Source organism: Salvelinus fontinalis, chromosome 3, assembly GCF_029448725.1.
Source record: "Salvelinus fontinalis isolate EN_2023a chromosome 3, ASM2944872v1, whole genome shotgun sequence".
In the NCBI taxonomy this organism is placed as follows: Eukaryota; Metazoa; Chordata; class Actinopteri; order Salmoniformes; family Salmonidae; genus Salvelinus; species Salvelinus fontinalis.
The window spans coordinates 51,997,979-52,016,081 of record NC_074667.1 but is presented as its reverse complement, the minus strand read 5'-3'; the positions used below and the strand labels follow the sequence as shown (position 1 = coordinate 52,016,081).

General features: G+C 43.6%; 1 protein-coding gene across 1 annotated transcript in view; it reads right to left on the bottom strand.

Moving 5' to 3' along the window:
- Positions 1 to 18,103, bottom strand: part of LOC129851083 (rho GTPase-activating protein 39-like) — a 55,371-nt gene that overhangs the window by 16,691 nt on the left and 20,577 nt on the right. Inside the window, 1 exon segment of the mRNA XM_055917296.1 lies at positions 4,965 to 6,212. Within this exon segment, the coding sequence (XP_055773271.1) occupies positions 4,965 to 6,212 (1,248 nt within the window).

Sequence of the window (18,103 nt, the reverse complement as noted above, 5' to 3'; positions counted from 1 at the left end):
CCATGACCACATGGTTCAATACATAACTTTATGCCATAGGAAACCAACAAGAGGAATATGCCTTGGCAAAACTGATAGAACAACCTGTAACAGAGACAACCCAATCAAGACTTAGAAAAGCAGGAGTGACAGAGGGGTGAGATGAGAAACAGGGGACCTGCAGAGACACCTCTGATGTTAGAGACACAGCTGTCATGAGACAGCTGAACACACCTCCCTTCTCTGAGACATCATGTCTACCAGCTGCACATAGCTCCCACTTCCACCCTACGCAATCACCCCACCCAGCTAGGAGCCCTGGAGCAGGGCTGGGGACAGTCACTGGGACCCACACCAGTCTCCAGGCTGTGGGACATGGTGACAGGGAGAGACCGTCCCAGCATTGGGTCAGAGAGACACAAAGGGAACCAGATACACCATCAGAACACACTCCTCGGATTACAGTGATAAAACCACATCTTCTCAATTAACACTGATCTGGAGGTGTGTCATGGGAGCCACAGAAACACCATGCTCACATTGCTCACTGATCCTCATGGTTGAGGTGAATGAATACTTTAAGTCAACTGATATAGCATGCTTGTCATGCCAGAGACTGGTGCACATGTGGTGCCACTGGCCTTCATCAGAGCAATGGAAGGCATCTCAGCATAGCACAGTACTCTGTATATGACGACATCTAGGTCCAGTAACATGAGAATGCTTAAAGCAGGTCTCAAATAAAACAATAGAGGCTGGACGTGCTGCTCTAGTTTAAAAAAAACACAAAACAGTTGGTCTGTAATCTAGTTTTCTGAGGACACCATAAAACTTAAACTTCACAAAGAAGAGAGTGAAAACTGGAAGAGAAAGAAATAAGGACATTGTCACAACGAGCGCCAGCCACCCAGACCCATTTAACCAGATCGTTATACTTAAAGTTCAAAGTGTTACTTCTTAACTGGAAAAAACAACACCATAAGAGTCTGGCGATAGCCAATAAATGATCTTACCAAGCCAGGAGCACAGAGATAAAATAGTACACGTGCTATTTCCAAAGTCTTTAAAGCGCTGCTGTTAGTCCAGACTCAGAGAGCACACACAGATGAAAGTGGCAAAGCTTGTGTCAGACCTGTAAACATCCAGTCAATGTGTGACTCAACTATTTCAAACACAGACTCCTCCTAATTTCCTAAATCAATCTACTGGTGATGTCTCTACTATGAGTCAGAGAAATGTGATGATAACCAGGTTGTATGTACTTTTGCTTTCATTTGCCGAGCAGGGATTTTTTTAAATCTTCCAATTCTCAAAACCCCCAAACATAACTTTTTCTTGCCTTCATATCATCACAATACAGTCTCATTGGGATGTGTCACAGGGCTTTTGTGCTGTGTCAAAATATGGCAAAGAATCATGTTTAAAGTTTTATTAGGCTTATGTACAGGATACACATGGTATACCCCACTCAACGAAATACTTACAAGTTTCTTCTCGACAATGCAACAACAATAATAAATAATTCAATATAAGAATAAGAAAATAAAGTAAATGGCTCAGTAGAATAGAATACATTTTTTAAATTGAGCATAATACAGGAGGCACTATTTATAGTACAATACTCACACTTGTATCAGAGAAATGGGGGATTGAGGGGATAATGTGTAGTATTAGGGCTTCCTATCGCTACATAATGCAAATCACTTGAAATCTGGACCCAATGAGCTACATCTTGGCACAGAAAGAATGTGTCTATACTGTACTTCATGGGAATCTCGTTGTGCAACGCCGATAGCTTGCCGACCCGGAACAACAAGTTAAAGGTGTGCTTGATCTTCGCCAGGCTGCCTTGGATTGAATCCTGTCAGTCTTTTGAGTGTGGCTATATCACTAGGCTAATGAAAAGGCACATATTATTCATTTGGTCCCTTGGTTCACTATTCACCATACCTTTACTTCTCCTCAGAGAGGAACACTTGTGCTTAAATGAGGGCATGTCTTCCTTTGGTGACCCATTCTAACCCTGAGGCCAGCCCACAGGACAATAAAGTGCTATGACCCGTATGTGCCTTCAACAAGCAGGACACTTCCACGACAATGCATCAGTACCCTGGAAGTCCAAATACAAAAAAAGCAACATGGCAAGCTATATATAAACCCCCCCCCATACACACACAGGTCATCGGTTGTGAAATCCACAATACAGTACAGATGTTGTAAGCAAGGTGCTCCTGAACCCTTTTGGACCCTTCATCATTTAAACAGATCAGATTCCCTTGCTCTAGCACTTCTGCATGTGATGGACATGTTTACCCCGGGAGTTTCAGGTATTTTCCAGATGAGCCGTAAAGGTTCAGAATAACCAGAAATACCCAGGTCATGTGACAAGAATTAGCCAATGAGTAACAGATTTAGCAGTCTGCTTGTTGCCACATGAGAGAGAGAAAGAGAAAGTGTGTGAGAGACTATTTGCACATCATTACAACATTGTATATAGACATAATATGACATTTGAAATGTCTTTATTCTTTTGGAACTTTTGCAAGTGTAATGTTTACTGTAAATGTTTTATTGTTTATTATCTATTTCACTTGCTTTGGCAATGTAACCATATGTTTCTCATGCCAATAAAGCCAGATAAATTGAAAGAGAGAGAGAGAGAGAATCAACTAAACAGTGCATAGGATAAGACAGATGGTATGTTGTTGGAAATTCAACAGGCCGATGTACACTGAGTGTAAAAAAAACATTAAAAACATCTACTCTTCACTGAGCAGGTGAATCCAGGTGAAAGCTATGATCCCTTATTGATGTCACTTGTTAAATCCACTTCAATCAGTGTAGATGAAGGGGAGGAGACAGGTTAAATAAGGCTTTTAAGCCTTGAGACAATTGAGACATGGATTGTGTATGTGTGCCATTCAGAGAGTGAATGGGCAAGACAAAATATTTAAGTGCCTTTGAACGTGGTATGGCAGTAGGTGCCAGGCGCACCAGTTTTTTGTCAAGAACGGCAATGCTGCAGGGTTTTTCACACTTAACAGTTTCCTGTGTGTATCAAGAATGATCCACCACCCAAAGGACATCCAGCCAATTAGACACAACTGTGGGAAGCATTGGCGTCAACATGGGCCAGCATCCCTGTGGAATGCTTTCGACACCTTGTGGAGTCCATGCCCTGATGAATTGAGGCTGTTCTGAGGGCAAAAATGGGTGGGCAAGTTAATATTAGGAAAGTGTTATTAATGTTTTATACACTCAGTGTTTGCTGTATTACAACTCCTGAGATGTTTTTTTAGACCTAAACAAAGGAAACCTTGATTGTAACAACTGTGATTTGGAACGGTTTCCTCTGAACACTTCTTTCTCAAACGTCATCATCAACTGTTAAATATGATTTTCTGAAAAGATTCTTTGAAATACCACAAATATCAGCAAACAAAGAAAGGGGAACTTGGTCAAACTGAAGTAGACATTATACACAAAACAGAGGAACCTAATTGAATGGCATGCTATTTTTTCACTCCTGTAAAAACGGATGCCATACTTCCCCCCAAGTCGTTGAACAAAACTAAGGCTAATTGGTGTGCTTCTTTCAAAAAGACCCCTACATGCCACATGTGCCTACCACTCTCAGAGCCTTCAACATTACTGAACAGCTGAGCCTAGTCATGACCAGTCAGCCAGACAGATGGGAAGAAGAGAAGAGCACAGGTCTGAATTGTTCCTCTCCAACCCCAAACATGAAATTCTAACTCGGTTTGTTTTCATCCATTTAGTGTTGTCACATTCCAGCTTCTCTCCTCATTTCATGGTGATATGTAATTAAAAGTCCAGAGAGACCAGTGAAAACCACCATATGGCTAACTGGGATGCAGAGCCCAGAAGAGTTCCACACAGCTGCCCATTGTTTTGTGTAGACATGGAGACTTCTGGGAAAAGTTTAGTAATTAGGTATGACCGCAGAGTGGTGGAGATCCCTGTGGAGTAAACCCTTCTGAAGGACGGAATGTCAAGCAGTCAAGCAGGCTGTACCTCCACCAGGGCCCTCTGACAGAGAGGGGTGAACAATTAGTTTCCCTTCTACCTTACATAATCAGGGTCGGCGGTCAGAGGGTAGGAGACTCCTGCTGGCCCCGGGAGAGGATAGACCCAGGACCCGGGAAGAGAGCAGAGGGGCAACTGACAAGACACAAACACCTCTAGGAACAACAGGGTCTCCTGTTTAGAACTAACTGGAATGTAGAGGTTCTGCATGTTATTACCCAAGAACAAACAACACTCTTTCACATCTCTTCTCTAAAATTATATTAAAGAGGACCTCAGTCATGTGTGATTTGGCTTCCTCCACCAGAGACCCCCATTTGTCTCTGATGGGGGGGCCTTGGGTTGTTTTAGGAAAATTAAATTAGTGTATATGGGGCCGGAGAGGAAGGGAGCAGCACAGGGGCACTGAGACAGCACTAGTGGCCGCGGGCAAGGGGAAATAAGGAAATAAATAACTGGCATGTCTGGAATCTGCCTCTGAAGGGGAGATGCTGGTTTGGACAGTGTGTGTTGCCACAGCGCTGAGCACATGATGGGGTCTTTGAATGGCTCTTACTGTTAGGGGTCTTTCTACTAATGTGAGGGGAGAGGGCATGTCATGTACTTTATGACTGCAATCGTCTTCGCATTTGGTAGCAATTTACTTTAAACGGCCGTGGTATGATTCACAGAGAAAATTATGGAAATATGGGGCATGTGGAATGTCAAGATAAGTGAGAATGAAAATAAAGGAGTCTGAGAGAGTCTCACTGGTCAAAAGTCTAAATAATACAACAATGTCTCATGCCCAAAGTCAACATGCCACATGGTGGGATAACAATCCCTTTTTGTTATTACCATGTCCTCTTTACTGAAATACAATCCTCAAATTTTGAAGTACAACTACATCCTATTAACAGTCATTTGATTCAACAGTAAAACAGAGAGATCAGACATACTTCAGTGACTCCTTGGTTCCATCCGAGCTGCTGCCTCCCTGAGCTGGTCCTATGTCCGTGGTCTCACTCTCGCTGTGGGTCTCAGGGGTTTTGGAGGCGGAGTTCTCCTGCTCTGGGAGAGAAGTGCGGCGCCCCAGGCTCCCTGCCCCATGGTGCTCTGTAAGAGGGATGCGACGTCCCTGGCTGCCTGTACTCCCCAGGCTCCCTGCCCCATGGTGCTCTATAAGAGGGGTGCGACGTCCCTGGCTGCCTGTACTCCCCAGGCTCCCTGCCCCATGGTGCTCTCTAAGAGGGGTGCGACGTCCCTGGCTGCCTGTACTCCCCAGGCTCCCTGCCCCATGGTGCTCTCTAAGAGGGGTGCGACGTCCCTGGCTGCCTGTACTCCCCAGGCTCCCTGCCCCATGGTGCTCTGTAAGAGGGGTGCGGAATCCCTGGCTGCCTGTACTCCCCAGGCTCCCTGCCCCATGGTGCTCTGTAAGAGGGGTGCGGAATCCCTGGCTGCCTGTACTCCCCAGGCTCCCTGCCCCATGGTGCTCTGTAAGAGGGGTGCGGAATCCCTGGCTGCCTGTACTCCCCAGGCTCCCTGCCCCATGGTGCTCTGTAAGAGGGGTGCGGCATCCCTGGCTGCCTGTACTCCCCAGGCTCCCTGCCCCATGGTGCTCTGGAAAAGGGGTGCGGAATCCCTGGCTGCCTGTACTCCCTGCCCCATGGTGCTCTGTAAGAAGGATGCGGCGTCCCTGGGTGCCTGTACTCCCCAGGCTCCCTGCCCCATGGTGCTCTGGAACAGGGATGCGGCGTCCCTGGCTGCCTGTACTCCTCAGGCTCCCTGCCCCATGGTGCTCTGGAAAAGGGGTGCGGAATCCCTGGCTGCCTGTACTCCCCAGGCTCCCTGCCCCATGGTGCTCTGGAACAGGGATGCGGCGTCCCTGGCTGCCTGTACTCCCCGCCCCATGGTGCCTCTCTCTGCTCTCCCCGGCCCGCTTGGCCTCAGAACAGTGCTTCATAGCCTGTAGCTGAGACAGGGGCACTATGTCACCCCCCTGGGGTCGGTGCCAGATAGTCCGCCGTTCCACGGAATTGTAGTAGTAGAATCGGCCACTCTGGGGGTCAAACAGCTCCCACCACTGGTTACCATCGGCCTGACGAATGGCGGTGCCCAAAGGAGGGTTCCAGCCGCATTCGCTGGTGGCCAGGTTCAGGTACATGTGCTCTCGAGAGCGTGGCTCCAGGATCTCCACCCAATCAGGACTGAAAACAGACACAAGAAATAGTGTTGTTAGAACTGAGAACAACGAGGAAGAGGCAAACAGATTTGAAGCCATTAATAACACAAACAATTGGTTTGGTCTGGAAATCCTACTGAAATGACCATCCCTGTTACATGCTGCTCATCCAACAAACAATCTGTAAACAACTTACACAGTCAAACACGGACTACAACGCAAACACCTTCAGATGACCCATATGGAGAGTATGAATGTTAGCGACCACAACACGTGTCCATCTGTGTGTGAGACAGTGCTATAGAACGCTGGTTCAGCAGTGATGTCAACCATCTGGTGGGCAGAGGAGCAGCAGGAGTAGCACTGTGTGTCTGTAGTATGCGACAGGTGGACACACTCAGTACGGCACTAAGACCACAGCCAGCAGGCCTGGAGAGCACCATCCGCTCCAGCAGCATCACACAGGGTATGGCGTAAGGAACACTAGCAGCTAACTCAGCAGAACACAGAGGTTCGGGTGGGGATTGGGAGACACTGGCCCACATACACACAGACAGGGTACAGGGGAATGTGTCATTAAGGGGGTAACCTGTCAGATTGAATCAAAATGTGTTCCTGACTTAACTGAAAGGTGATACAGCTCTACAAGCTCATTCTGATATTTGATGATGAGTGTGATGATGTTATGATCTAGTTATCTGATGCAGAGCAGCTTTAAGTGTGCCAATGAATCCACGAGGGACCACAGCCAGCCGGAGCCTGTGTCCTTCTACTGGGCTGAGAACCAGGCTGGGGGCTGGTGAGGAGGGTAGGCAGAAGGCGCGGATGGTGAGGAGGGAGGCAGAAGATAGACACAGGGATTCTTTCCCTTTCCCTCCAGTTTGGGACACATGTCCAGGGTACCTGTGGTAGCGAGGGGGCGCAGGGTGTCCAGCACGGCCCACAGTGCCTAACGCATGCCCACATTTGTTCCTTGTGATCCTGCCAAGTAAGTCCCCTGCACCCCCAGCCTCAAAATAGCCTCAGAAGAGCAGAGTGCCAGCCAAGTTGACAAGACCGTCTTTGCGTTGAGCATAAAGCTCAGTGGAAACTGGAAACAATCTATGTATTGCCCTGTTCTTCAGCCACATTCAGGTGAAAATACAAGGGGACAGAGGCCCTCTACACCATCCCTGCCTGTGTGCTGTCACAGTGTGTGTCTCTACTGTCTGCTGGGAAACCAGCTGGCTCCCATTCTGAACAAGCACACATTATTCACTGTCACAGAATATGGCTACAATAGGACCAACCTCTTCAAGAAAGAGACAAATACATCTGTATCTAATCTGAAAATTAGCCCTGTTTTCTTCTGAGTATCTGCAGGGAAAGTATTTAAGTGTCCACATACATCACTATGTGAGTGCGAGAGTAAGTGAGTGAATCAGAGAGAGAGCGAGGGGGAAAGAGAGAAAGAGACAGCGAGAGTGTTTAGGTCATGACGGATTGGCATGATGTGGGGGGGTAACGTTTACAAGTCTAGCTGATCCCAAAAGAGTCCTGCAGTGAGGCGCCATGGGTAGGCTTGTTTCAGTTGAGGGGGGGACGATTTTTACACTGATGGATCAGCAGTTTAAGGAGTGGAAATGAAGGTACAGTCAAAATGGAGGCCTAAGCAGTAGGGCTGTGACGATGCCAATATCGCAATATTTTTTTCATGGCAAAAATTAAAACACAAAGCAGACCAAACTCTTTGGTCCTTTAAACTTCTTGTCAATAGGGGGGGCGCTATTTTCACTTTGGAAAAAATTGTGCCCAATTTAAACGGCCTCATACTCTATTCTAGATCATACAATATGCATATTATTATTACTATTGGATAGAAAACACTCTCAAGTTTCTAAAACTGTTTGAATTATATCTGTGAGTAAAACAGAACTCATTTGGCAGCAAACTTCCAGATAGGAAGTGAAAAATCTGAAAATGGGGCTCTGTTTCAGGGCCTGCCTATTCAACTGGCTTATATTTATCGATATACATGCACTTCATACGCCTTCCACTAGATGTCAACAGGCAGTGGAAGGTGGAATGGGGTGTCTAGCTTGATCTGAGGTCAAACAAGAGCTTTTGGAGTGGCAGGTCAGGAATTTCCTTTCTCTACCAAGGCGCGCGAAGCACCTCGATATTGTCTTCTGATAAGCGTTCGGTTTACACGGCAAATATCTCCGGCTCTGATTTTATTTGATACATGTGATAATAACATCGTAAAGTATGTTTTTTCAACTGAGTTTTATCAGATTATTCAACGTTTATTGGGACTTTTGGAGTTTTCCGTTCTTTGCGTAGAGAGAAGATGGGAACGTTATCAAGCTTGGCTAGCATTGTGGCGCGAATTCGACAGAAGAAAAGGACATTCTAAAACCAAACAACGATTTATTCTGGACCAAGGACTCCTTGTACAAGATTCTGATGGAAGCTCAGCAAAAGTAAGAACAATTTATGATGTTATTTAGTATTTCTGTGGAAAATGTTGATTCCTATTCTCTGCTGTTTTGGCGAGCGCTGTCTCGCAATAACGCAAGCTGTTTGTTATGGTAAAGTTATTTTAAAAAATCTAACACGGCGGTTGCATTAAGAACCAGTGTATCTTTCATTTGCCATACAACAAGTATTTTTATGTAAAGTTTATGATGAGTTCTTTGGTCAGATTAGGTGAGTGTCCAAAATAGCTCCGGACATTCTGGTGAATCGATGCTACGTATTCACAATGTATAATCAGGATTTGTAGCTCTAAATATGCACATTTTCGAACAAAACATAAGTGTATTGTATAACCTGATGTTATAAGACTGTCATCTGATGAAGTTGGTCAAGGTGAGTGATTAATTTTATCTCTATTTTGTCGGTTTTGTGCAAGCTATTTTTGCGGGGAGTAAATTGCGTTGTGTGTTTGGCTACTGTAGTGAGCTAATAGAAATATATATTGTGTTTTCGCTGTAAAACACTTTAAAAAATCGGAAATATTGGCTGGATTCACAAGATGTTTATCTTTCATTTGCTGTACACCATGTATTTTTCATAAATGTTTTATGATGAGTATTTAGGTATTTCACATTGCTCTCTGTAATTATTCTGGCTGCTTCGGTGATATTTGTGATGGTAGCTGCAATGTAAAACTATGATTTATACCTCAAATATGTACATTTTTCGAACAAAACATAAATGTATTGTATAACATGTTATAAGACTGTCATCTGATGAAGTTGTTTCTTGGTTAGTGACTAATTATATCTCTATTTGGTCGGTTTTGTGATAGCTACCTATGCGGTAGAAACATGGTGAAAATATGCGGTTGAGTCTTTGGCTATTGTGGTTAGCTAATAGAAATACATAGTGTTTTCGCTGTAAAACATTTAAAAAAATCGGAAATGATGGCTGGATTCACAAGATGTTTATCTTTCATTTGCTGTACTGGACTTGTGATTTCATGAACATTATATTATATGATGTCCCGTTAGGCTAGGCTATGCTAGTCAGCTTTTTTGATGAGGATGCTCCCGGATCCGGGATGGGTATCACTGAAAGTTAAAAACCTGCTGTATGTAAAATATTGTGTGCTATAGCTTGGAAAATAAATAAAATGTGTCTCTGGATGACAGCATAATGATGATTGTTTCCAACATTAGGGCTGTTTTCCTAAATAAGTTAAATCCGCTTCATGTTTTGTTTCCTCACCACAATACTAATGAGTAGTCAATAGTCCTATTCCACACACCCCACCCACAATTGGCCCAGCATCGTCCAGGTTAGGGGAGGGTTTGGCCTGCCGGGATTTCCTTGTCCCATTGCGCTCTAGCGACTCCTTGTGGTGGGCCCGGGCGCCTGTAAGCTGACGCTGGTCGCCAGCTGGACGTTTCCTCCGACACATTGGTGCGGCTGGCTTCCGGGTTAAGTGAGCAGTGTCAAGAAGCAGTGCGGCTTGGCAGGGTCGTTTTTCGGAGGACGCATGGCTCTCGACCTTCCCCTCTCCCGAGTCCGTAGGGGAGTTGCAGCGATGGGACAAGACAAACTACCAATTGGATATCATGAATTTGGGGAGAAAACGGGATAAAAGTACAAAAATAAATGTTACTACTGATGCTCTCTGGGCTCCTGTGGTTGGATATTATAATATTATTTTGAAACGTTATATATTTTTGTATTTTATTTTTGCCTCTTGGGACCCCTATGTGTTTAGGCCCTGACTCACACAATTGAGCAGCCACATTTATTTATTATGCAGTTTATTATTTTAAAAATGATTAATTCATTGATTAATATACATTTTTTATTTAGCCTTCCCTGGTGGTCTAGTTTTGAGTATTCGGCGTTCTCACCGCCACGGCCCAGGGTTCGATTCCCGGTCAGGGAATATACGTTTGGGGCGGCAGGTGGTTAGAGCCAGTAACCAAAAGGTTGCTAGATCGAATCCCAGAGCTGACAAGGTAACAATCTGTCTTTCTGCCCATGAACAAGGCAGTTCACCCACTGTTCCTAGGCCGTCATTGTAAAAAATAATTTGTTCTTAATTGACTTGCCTAGTTAAATAAAGGTTAAATAAATAAAATAAATAATCCTCCCCCATCTGACGATTAGCATTGAGAGTGGGCTCCTGAATCCTCCAGTGGTTGGTGGCTGCAGTAAGAAAAGTATATATACACTTTCTTACTGCAGCCACCATATATACACATTTCTCTTAATGCAGCCAACACCAATTCATTTATTTATATATATTTAAATATAAAAAATATATAAATAACATATGCTGCACATATTTCCTTTATTTTTATGAATTGTTTGCTGCCTATTGGTCCACGCTGGTGTTCTGCTCTTAATATTCTCTATATCTCTAATATTAATATTCTCTATATCTGATAACACATTCCCTCTTCTTCATGGAAGGTACACTGGCCCTTTGTCCCCCATCTGGGTCAAGGAGACGTCTGTACCACATGGTTATTCTCTAGGATGACTAAAAATAAGTCAAGTAGAAAAACACCTCTCCAAACAGAGAACAAGTGGCAGAGCAGAGCGCTGCATCGAAACCAAAAGACCAACATACACACGCACACGCCGACTCTGTGTCAGAGGTCTCATTCTGAATAATAACTTTATCTATCACCCACAATTGACAGTTTGGTTCCAAAATAACTTGGATATGTTAAATGGCGTTTTCCCAGAAGGCAGAACAGCTGCATTCTGCTCATGGTATCTCCTACATTGTTTTAAAACAACCCAAAGTGTTAATGGACATTTTCCCAGCAGTGCAAAACATAGGAGTTGACATTTCATTGTCTAAAAATAGGACAACACACTGTCATTGTTTAGTTTTGGCTGTCAATCGAACTCAAATTCCAGTCCAGCTTAAATTGATTCGGAGAAACAGTTTTCTTCCAAGTACCTCAGCCACAGTGAACTGAGCAGACAGGAGCCTATACACAATGGGTTCTGTACAAGTTGACATAAAAGGCAAATAAGTCTGCTAACGGCTGAAGTGGAACTTATCGTTCCAATACTAGTGTGGCATGTCTGATTCACTGATAGTGCTGCATCAAGTCAACAGAAATCGAAACCAATGGGGCATAACTAGGGCTGGCCCAATTATCGTACAAGCGTGTAAAAGACGGTTATGGATGAAGACAGTTATGAAAATTAAATAACCGTCATAACCGTAAAAAAAAAATATATACAGTGGGGAGAACAAGTATTTGATACACTGCTGATTTTGCAGGTTTTCCTACTTACAAAGCATGTAGAGGTCTGTAATTTTTTATCATAGGTACACTTCAACTGTGAGAGACGGAATCTAAAACAAAAATCCAGAAAATCACATTGTATGATTTTTAAGTAATTAATTTGCATTTTATTACATGACATAAGTATTTGATCACCTACCAACCAGTAAGAATTCTGTCTCTCACAGACCTGTTAGTTCTTCTTTAAGAAGCCATCCTGTCCTCCACTCATTACGTGTATTAACTGCACCTGTTTGAACTTGTTACCTGTTTAAAAGACACCTGTCCACACACTCAATCAAACAGACTCCAACCTCTCCACAATGGCCAAGACCAGAGAGCTGTGTAAGGACATCAGGGATAAAATTGTAGACCTGCACAAGGCTGGGATGGGCTACAGGACAATAGGCAAGCTTGGTGAGAAGGCAAAAACTGTTGGCGCAATTATTAGAAAATGGAAGAAGTTCAAGATGACAGTCAATCACCCTCGGTCTGGGGCTCCATGCAAGATCTCACCTCGTGGGGCATCAATGATCATGAGGAAGGTGAGAGATCAGCCCAGAACTACATGGCAGGACCTGGTCAATGACCTGAAGAGAGCTGGGACCACAGTCTCAAAGAAAACCATTAGTAACACACTACGCCGTCATGGATTAAAATTCTGCAGCGCACGCAAGGTCCCCCTGCTCAAGCCAGCGCATGTCCAGGCCCGTCGGAAGTTTGCCAATGACCATCTGGATGATCCAGAGGAGGAATGGGAGAAGGTCATATGGTCTGATGAGACAAAAATAGAGCTTTTTGGTCTAAATTCCACTCGCCGTGTTTGGAGGAAGAAGAAGGATGAGTACAACCCCAAGAACACCATCCCAACCGTGAAGCATGGAGGTGGAAACATCATTCTTTGGGGATGCTTTTCTGCAAAGGGGACAGGACGACTGCACCGTATTGAGGGGAGGATGGATGGGGCCATGTATCGCGAGATCTTGGCCAACAACCTCCTTCCCTCAGTAAGAGCATTGAAGATGGGTCGTGGCTGGGTCTTCCAGCATGACAACGACCCGAAACACACAGCCAGGGCAACTAAGGAGTGGCTCCGTAAGAAGCATCGCAAGGTCCTGGAGTGACCTAGCCAGACTCCAGACCTGAACCCAATAGAAAATCTTTGGAGGGAGCTGAAAGTCCGTATTGCCCAGCGACAGCCCCGAAACCTGAAGGATCTGGAGAAGGTCTGTATGGAGGAGTGGGCCAAAATCCCTGCTGCAGTGTGTGCAAACCTGGTCAAGAACTACAGGAAACGTATGATCTCTGTAATTGCAAACAAAGGTTTCTGTACCAAATATTAAGTTCTGCTTTTCTGATGTATCAAATACTTATGTCATGCAATAAAATGCAAATTAATTACTTAAAAATCATACAATGTGATTTTCTGGATTTTAGATTCCGTCTCTCACAGTTGAAGTGTACCTATGATAAAAATTACAGACCTCTACATGCTTTGTAAGTAGGAAAACCTGCAAAATCGGCAGTGTATCAAATACTTGTTCTCCCCACTGTACTTATTATTACTATTCATGTTTTTGTGGAATGAACAACTGACTGAAGATGGAATGGCTGGGCATTTGTGTGGTTGAGCCCGTTTCTGGTGTAATTTAATTTAATTTATTTAAGTAGGCAAGCCAGTTAAGAACAAATTCTTATTTTACAATGACGGCCTACCCCGGCCAAACCTTAACCCGGACGACGCTGGGACAATTATACGCCACTCTATGGGACTCCCAATCACGGCCGGTTGTGATACAGCCTGGAATCAAACCAGGGTCTGTAGTGAAACCTCTAGCACTGAGATGCAGTGCCTTAAACCGCTGCGCCACTCGGTAACATGGACTCTTTAACAACCTATGAAACGTTGTTGATCCTTGCTGAAACAAGCAAGGTGTTGTAGCCTCGGCAACACTCTCCACAATGTAGCAGCAGCACACATGGAAATAGAATGACTAGAACAGGCTTGAAACCTCTAACCCTGTCAATTTGACTGATAAACTCAGAGGGCTTGCAGTTGCGTCACAAATCACCTAGCAAAAGTACCAGGCCCCATGTTGGAAGACCAAATTCAGTCTGTTGGAATGTCGATGTATTATTATTCAGTCTCCAATTGCCGATGTATTATTAGCTAGCTTGATACAGAAACTTAGTGTGCAGGCTAACTCAAATGAGCTGCTAACGTAATGTCCGCTAGTTAGTTAACTTTACATACTGTATAGCTAGCTAAGTGAATTAAATATCACCAGCTTAAAAACTTTATATTTGCTAGTTAGCTAGCAATCTTGATGTATTTATCGACGTAACTCTAAATGCATTTGTAGCTAGGTTCACTACATGACCAAAGGTATGTGGACACCTGCTCATCGAACATCTTATTCCAAAATCACAAGCATTAATATAGAGTTGGTCCCCCCTTTGCTGCTATAAAAGCCTCCACTCTTGTGGGAAGGATTTCTGCTAGATGTTGGAACATTGCTGCTGGGACTTGATTGCATTCAGCCACAAGAGCATTAGTGAGGTCGGGCACTGATGTTGGGCGATTAGGCCCGGCTCACTGTGAGTGTTCCAATTCATCCCAAGGTGTTTGATGGGATTGAGGTCAGGGCTCTTTGCAGGCCAGTCAATTTCTTCCACACCGATCGACAAACCATTTCTGTATGGATCTCGCTTTGTGCAGGGGGCATTGTCATGCTGAAACAGGAAAGGTCCTTCCCCAAACTGCTGCCACAAAGTTGAAATCAAAGAATCGTCTAAAATGTCATTGTAAACTGTAGCGTTTAGAGGCCTAGCCCTAATCATGAAAAACAGCCCCAGACCATTATTCCTCCTACAACCAAACGTTACAGTTGGCTCTATGCATTAGGGGAGGTATTTTTCTCCTGGCATCTGCTAAACACAGATTCGTCCGTCAAACTGCCAGATGGTGAAGCGTGATTCATCACTCCAGTGAGAGCATTTCCACTGCTCCAGAGTCCAATGGCAGCGAGCTTTATACCACTCTAGCCGACTTTTGGCATTGTGCATGGTGTTCTTAGGCTTGTATAAGGCTGCTCGGCCATGGAAACCTAATTCATGCAGCTCCCGATGAACATTTCTTGTGCTGACGTTGCTTCCAGAGACAGTTTGGAACTCGGTAGTGAGTGTTGCAACAGAGGAGACGATTTTTACGCACTACACACTTCAGCACTCGGCTGTCCCGTTCTGTGAACTTGTGTGGCCTACCAGTTCGCGGCTAAGTCGTTGTTGCTCCTAGATGGTTTCCACTTCACCATAACGGCACTTACATTAGACAGGGGCAGCTCTAGCAGGGCAGAAATGTGACAATCTGACTTGTTGGAAAGGTGGCATCCTATGACAGTCCCACGTTGAAAGTCACTGAGCTCTTCAGTAAGGCCATTCTACTGCCAATGTTTGTCTATGGAGATTGCTTGGCTGTGCTCCATTTTATACACCTGTCAGCGACGGGTGTGGCTGAAACAGCCGAATCCACTAATTTGAAGGGGTGGCCACATACTTCTGTATATATTGTGTATGTGTACCCATGTTAGGACGTCTTGTGAAAAAAAAGTTTTAAAGTCACACACAATGCATAAACCTATTATAAACAACATCAGACCAACCCTGCTGGGAGTGCAGGCTTCTGTTTGAGCGCAGCACTGAGACACCTGATTCAATGTATCAAACCTAATTAGTTAATAATCAAGTGTGCTATTGCTGGACTGGAAAATAAGTCTGCTCCCCCCGTAGATCAGGGATCAGTGGAGCGAGGTTGGTCACTTCTGGTGTTGACTTTATTTTGTACACCTGGAATTATGCTTGAGTAATAATAGCTTACTTGTTACTAAAATGTCTAACCTTTACATAAGGTATGAGTTAGCTTACTTGTACATTCTACTATTATATGAAAGTCCTTATTCTTTGAAGTTAAGTGTATAAACTTGTTTCAAAATTGTTAGCTTAACTAGTATTCAAGATTAACTAGTGTCGATGTTGATTAATCACAGATCACAATCCTGAAATATAGAGGGAAAGGAAATCTGTCTCTAATTCGTCTGTTTCTGTGTTGTATTCTCATATGAACATGACCTTTCTGTTCAGTCATAAGCTCTCCAAATTGTTTTATTTGATTGTGATAAGAGTTTATAAGGTTTAATATAAATGATTAAATAATTCTACCCGGAAACTAAACCATTAGGGATTAGAGGTTATGTAGCATGGATAAGGAGTAATTAAAAGTATTAAACATAAGTCCAACTAGGTTAGACTGGGAGAGAGAGAAATGTGTGTATGCTTAAGAAAACACCTAGAAACAATTAAACTATGGTTGAACCGACCCGGCTATAACTCTGGGTTGCAGACCGATTAGGATAATTTAAATTTATGTAAATTGATCACAAAATTCTTTATCAGATTGTCACACTCTTTTCAGGATATCAGCCATGTAAACCCATTTTGCAGCTGATAATGGCATGCAACACCAATGCAGCCATAGGCTTACAGCAGTGGTTCCCAACTCCAGTACCCCCAACAGCACACATTTTTGTTGTGGCCCTGGACAAACATACCTGACTCAACTCTGAGGGCCTGATGATTAGTTGACAAGCTGTATCAGGTGTATTTGTCCGAGGCTACAATAAACCGTATTGTTGAGGGTACTCGAGGACTGTAGTTGGGAATCACTGGCCTACAGTATGATGGCATTTAGCCTTATGGGCATTTGCAATGCACCCCTTGACATTGTGCATCTGAATCAGAGAATAGCTTTACTCACACATTGTTTACATATTGTTCAGCTATATGTTCTCAATTTAAAAACGATACCAGTAGACAATGTATATGAGGCTAATCATTATATTGAATTTTTTACATGCCTTGAGCTGACATGAAATTGTTAAGTGCAAATCCAACCCTTGTAATATAGGTGGTGAAATGTCTGGAGGCAGGAGATGGGATCCTTAGCCGCCGCCTACTCCTACCAAATTCAATGCCAGATACTTTTCTCCCAGAAGGTCTGAGTGGCACTTGGAGGTACTGTGATAATCAATTCAAATCGTATTGGTTGCATACACATACAGTTATTGCGGATGTAGTGAAATGCTTATGTTCCTAGCTCCAACAGTGCATTAATATCTAACAATACACACAAATCTAAAAAGTTAAAGAATGGAATTAAGAAACATTAGGATGAACAATGTCGGAGTCCAGAGAATAAATATACAGTATATATAAATACAGTGTACATACAGTACCAGTCAAAAGTTTAGACACATCTACTCATTCATTCAATTCTTTATTTTCACTATTTTCTACATTGTAGAATAATAGTGAAGACGTCAAAGCTATGAAATGACACACATGGAATCATGTGGTAACCAAAAAAGTGTGAAACAAAGAAAAATATATTTTATATTTGAGATTCTTCAAAGTACCCACCCTTACCTTGACAGATTTGCACACTCTTGACATTCTCTCAACCAGCTTCATGAGGTAGTCACCTAGAATGCATTTCAATTAACAGGTGTGCCTTGTTAAAAGTTCATTGGTGGAATTTCTTTCCTTCTTAATGCGTTTGAGCCTATCAGTTGTGTTGTGACAAGGTAGGGTTGGTATACAGAAGATAGCCTTATGTGGTAAAAGACCAAGTCCATATAATGTCAAGAACAGCTCAAAAAGAAATGAGAAACAACAGTCCATCATTACTTTAAGACAGGAAGGTCAGTCAATACGGAACATTTCAAGAACTTTGAAAGTTTCTTCAAGTGCAGTCACAAAAACCATCAAGCGCTATGATGAAACTAGCTCTCATGAGGACCACCACAGGAAAGGAAGACCCAGAGTTAACTTTGTTGCAGAGGATAAGTTCATTAGAGTTACTAGCCTCAGAAATTGCAGCCCAAATGCTTCACAGAGTTCAAGTAACAGGCATCTCAACATCAACTGTTCAGAGGAGACTGTGTGAAATCAGGCCTTCATGGTCAAATTGCTGCAAAGAAACCACTACTAAAGGACGCCAATAAGAAGAGACTTGCTTGGGCCAAGAAACACAAGCAATGGACATTAGACCGGTGGAAATCTGTCCTTAGGTCTGATATGTCCAAATTTCTGATTTTCTGACCACTGTGTC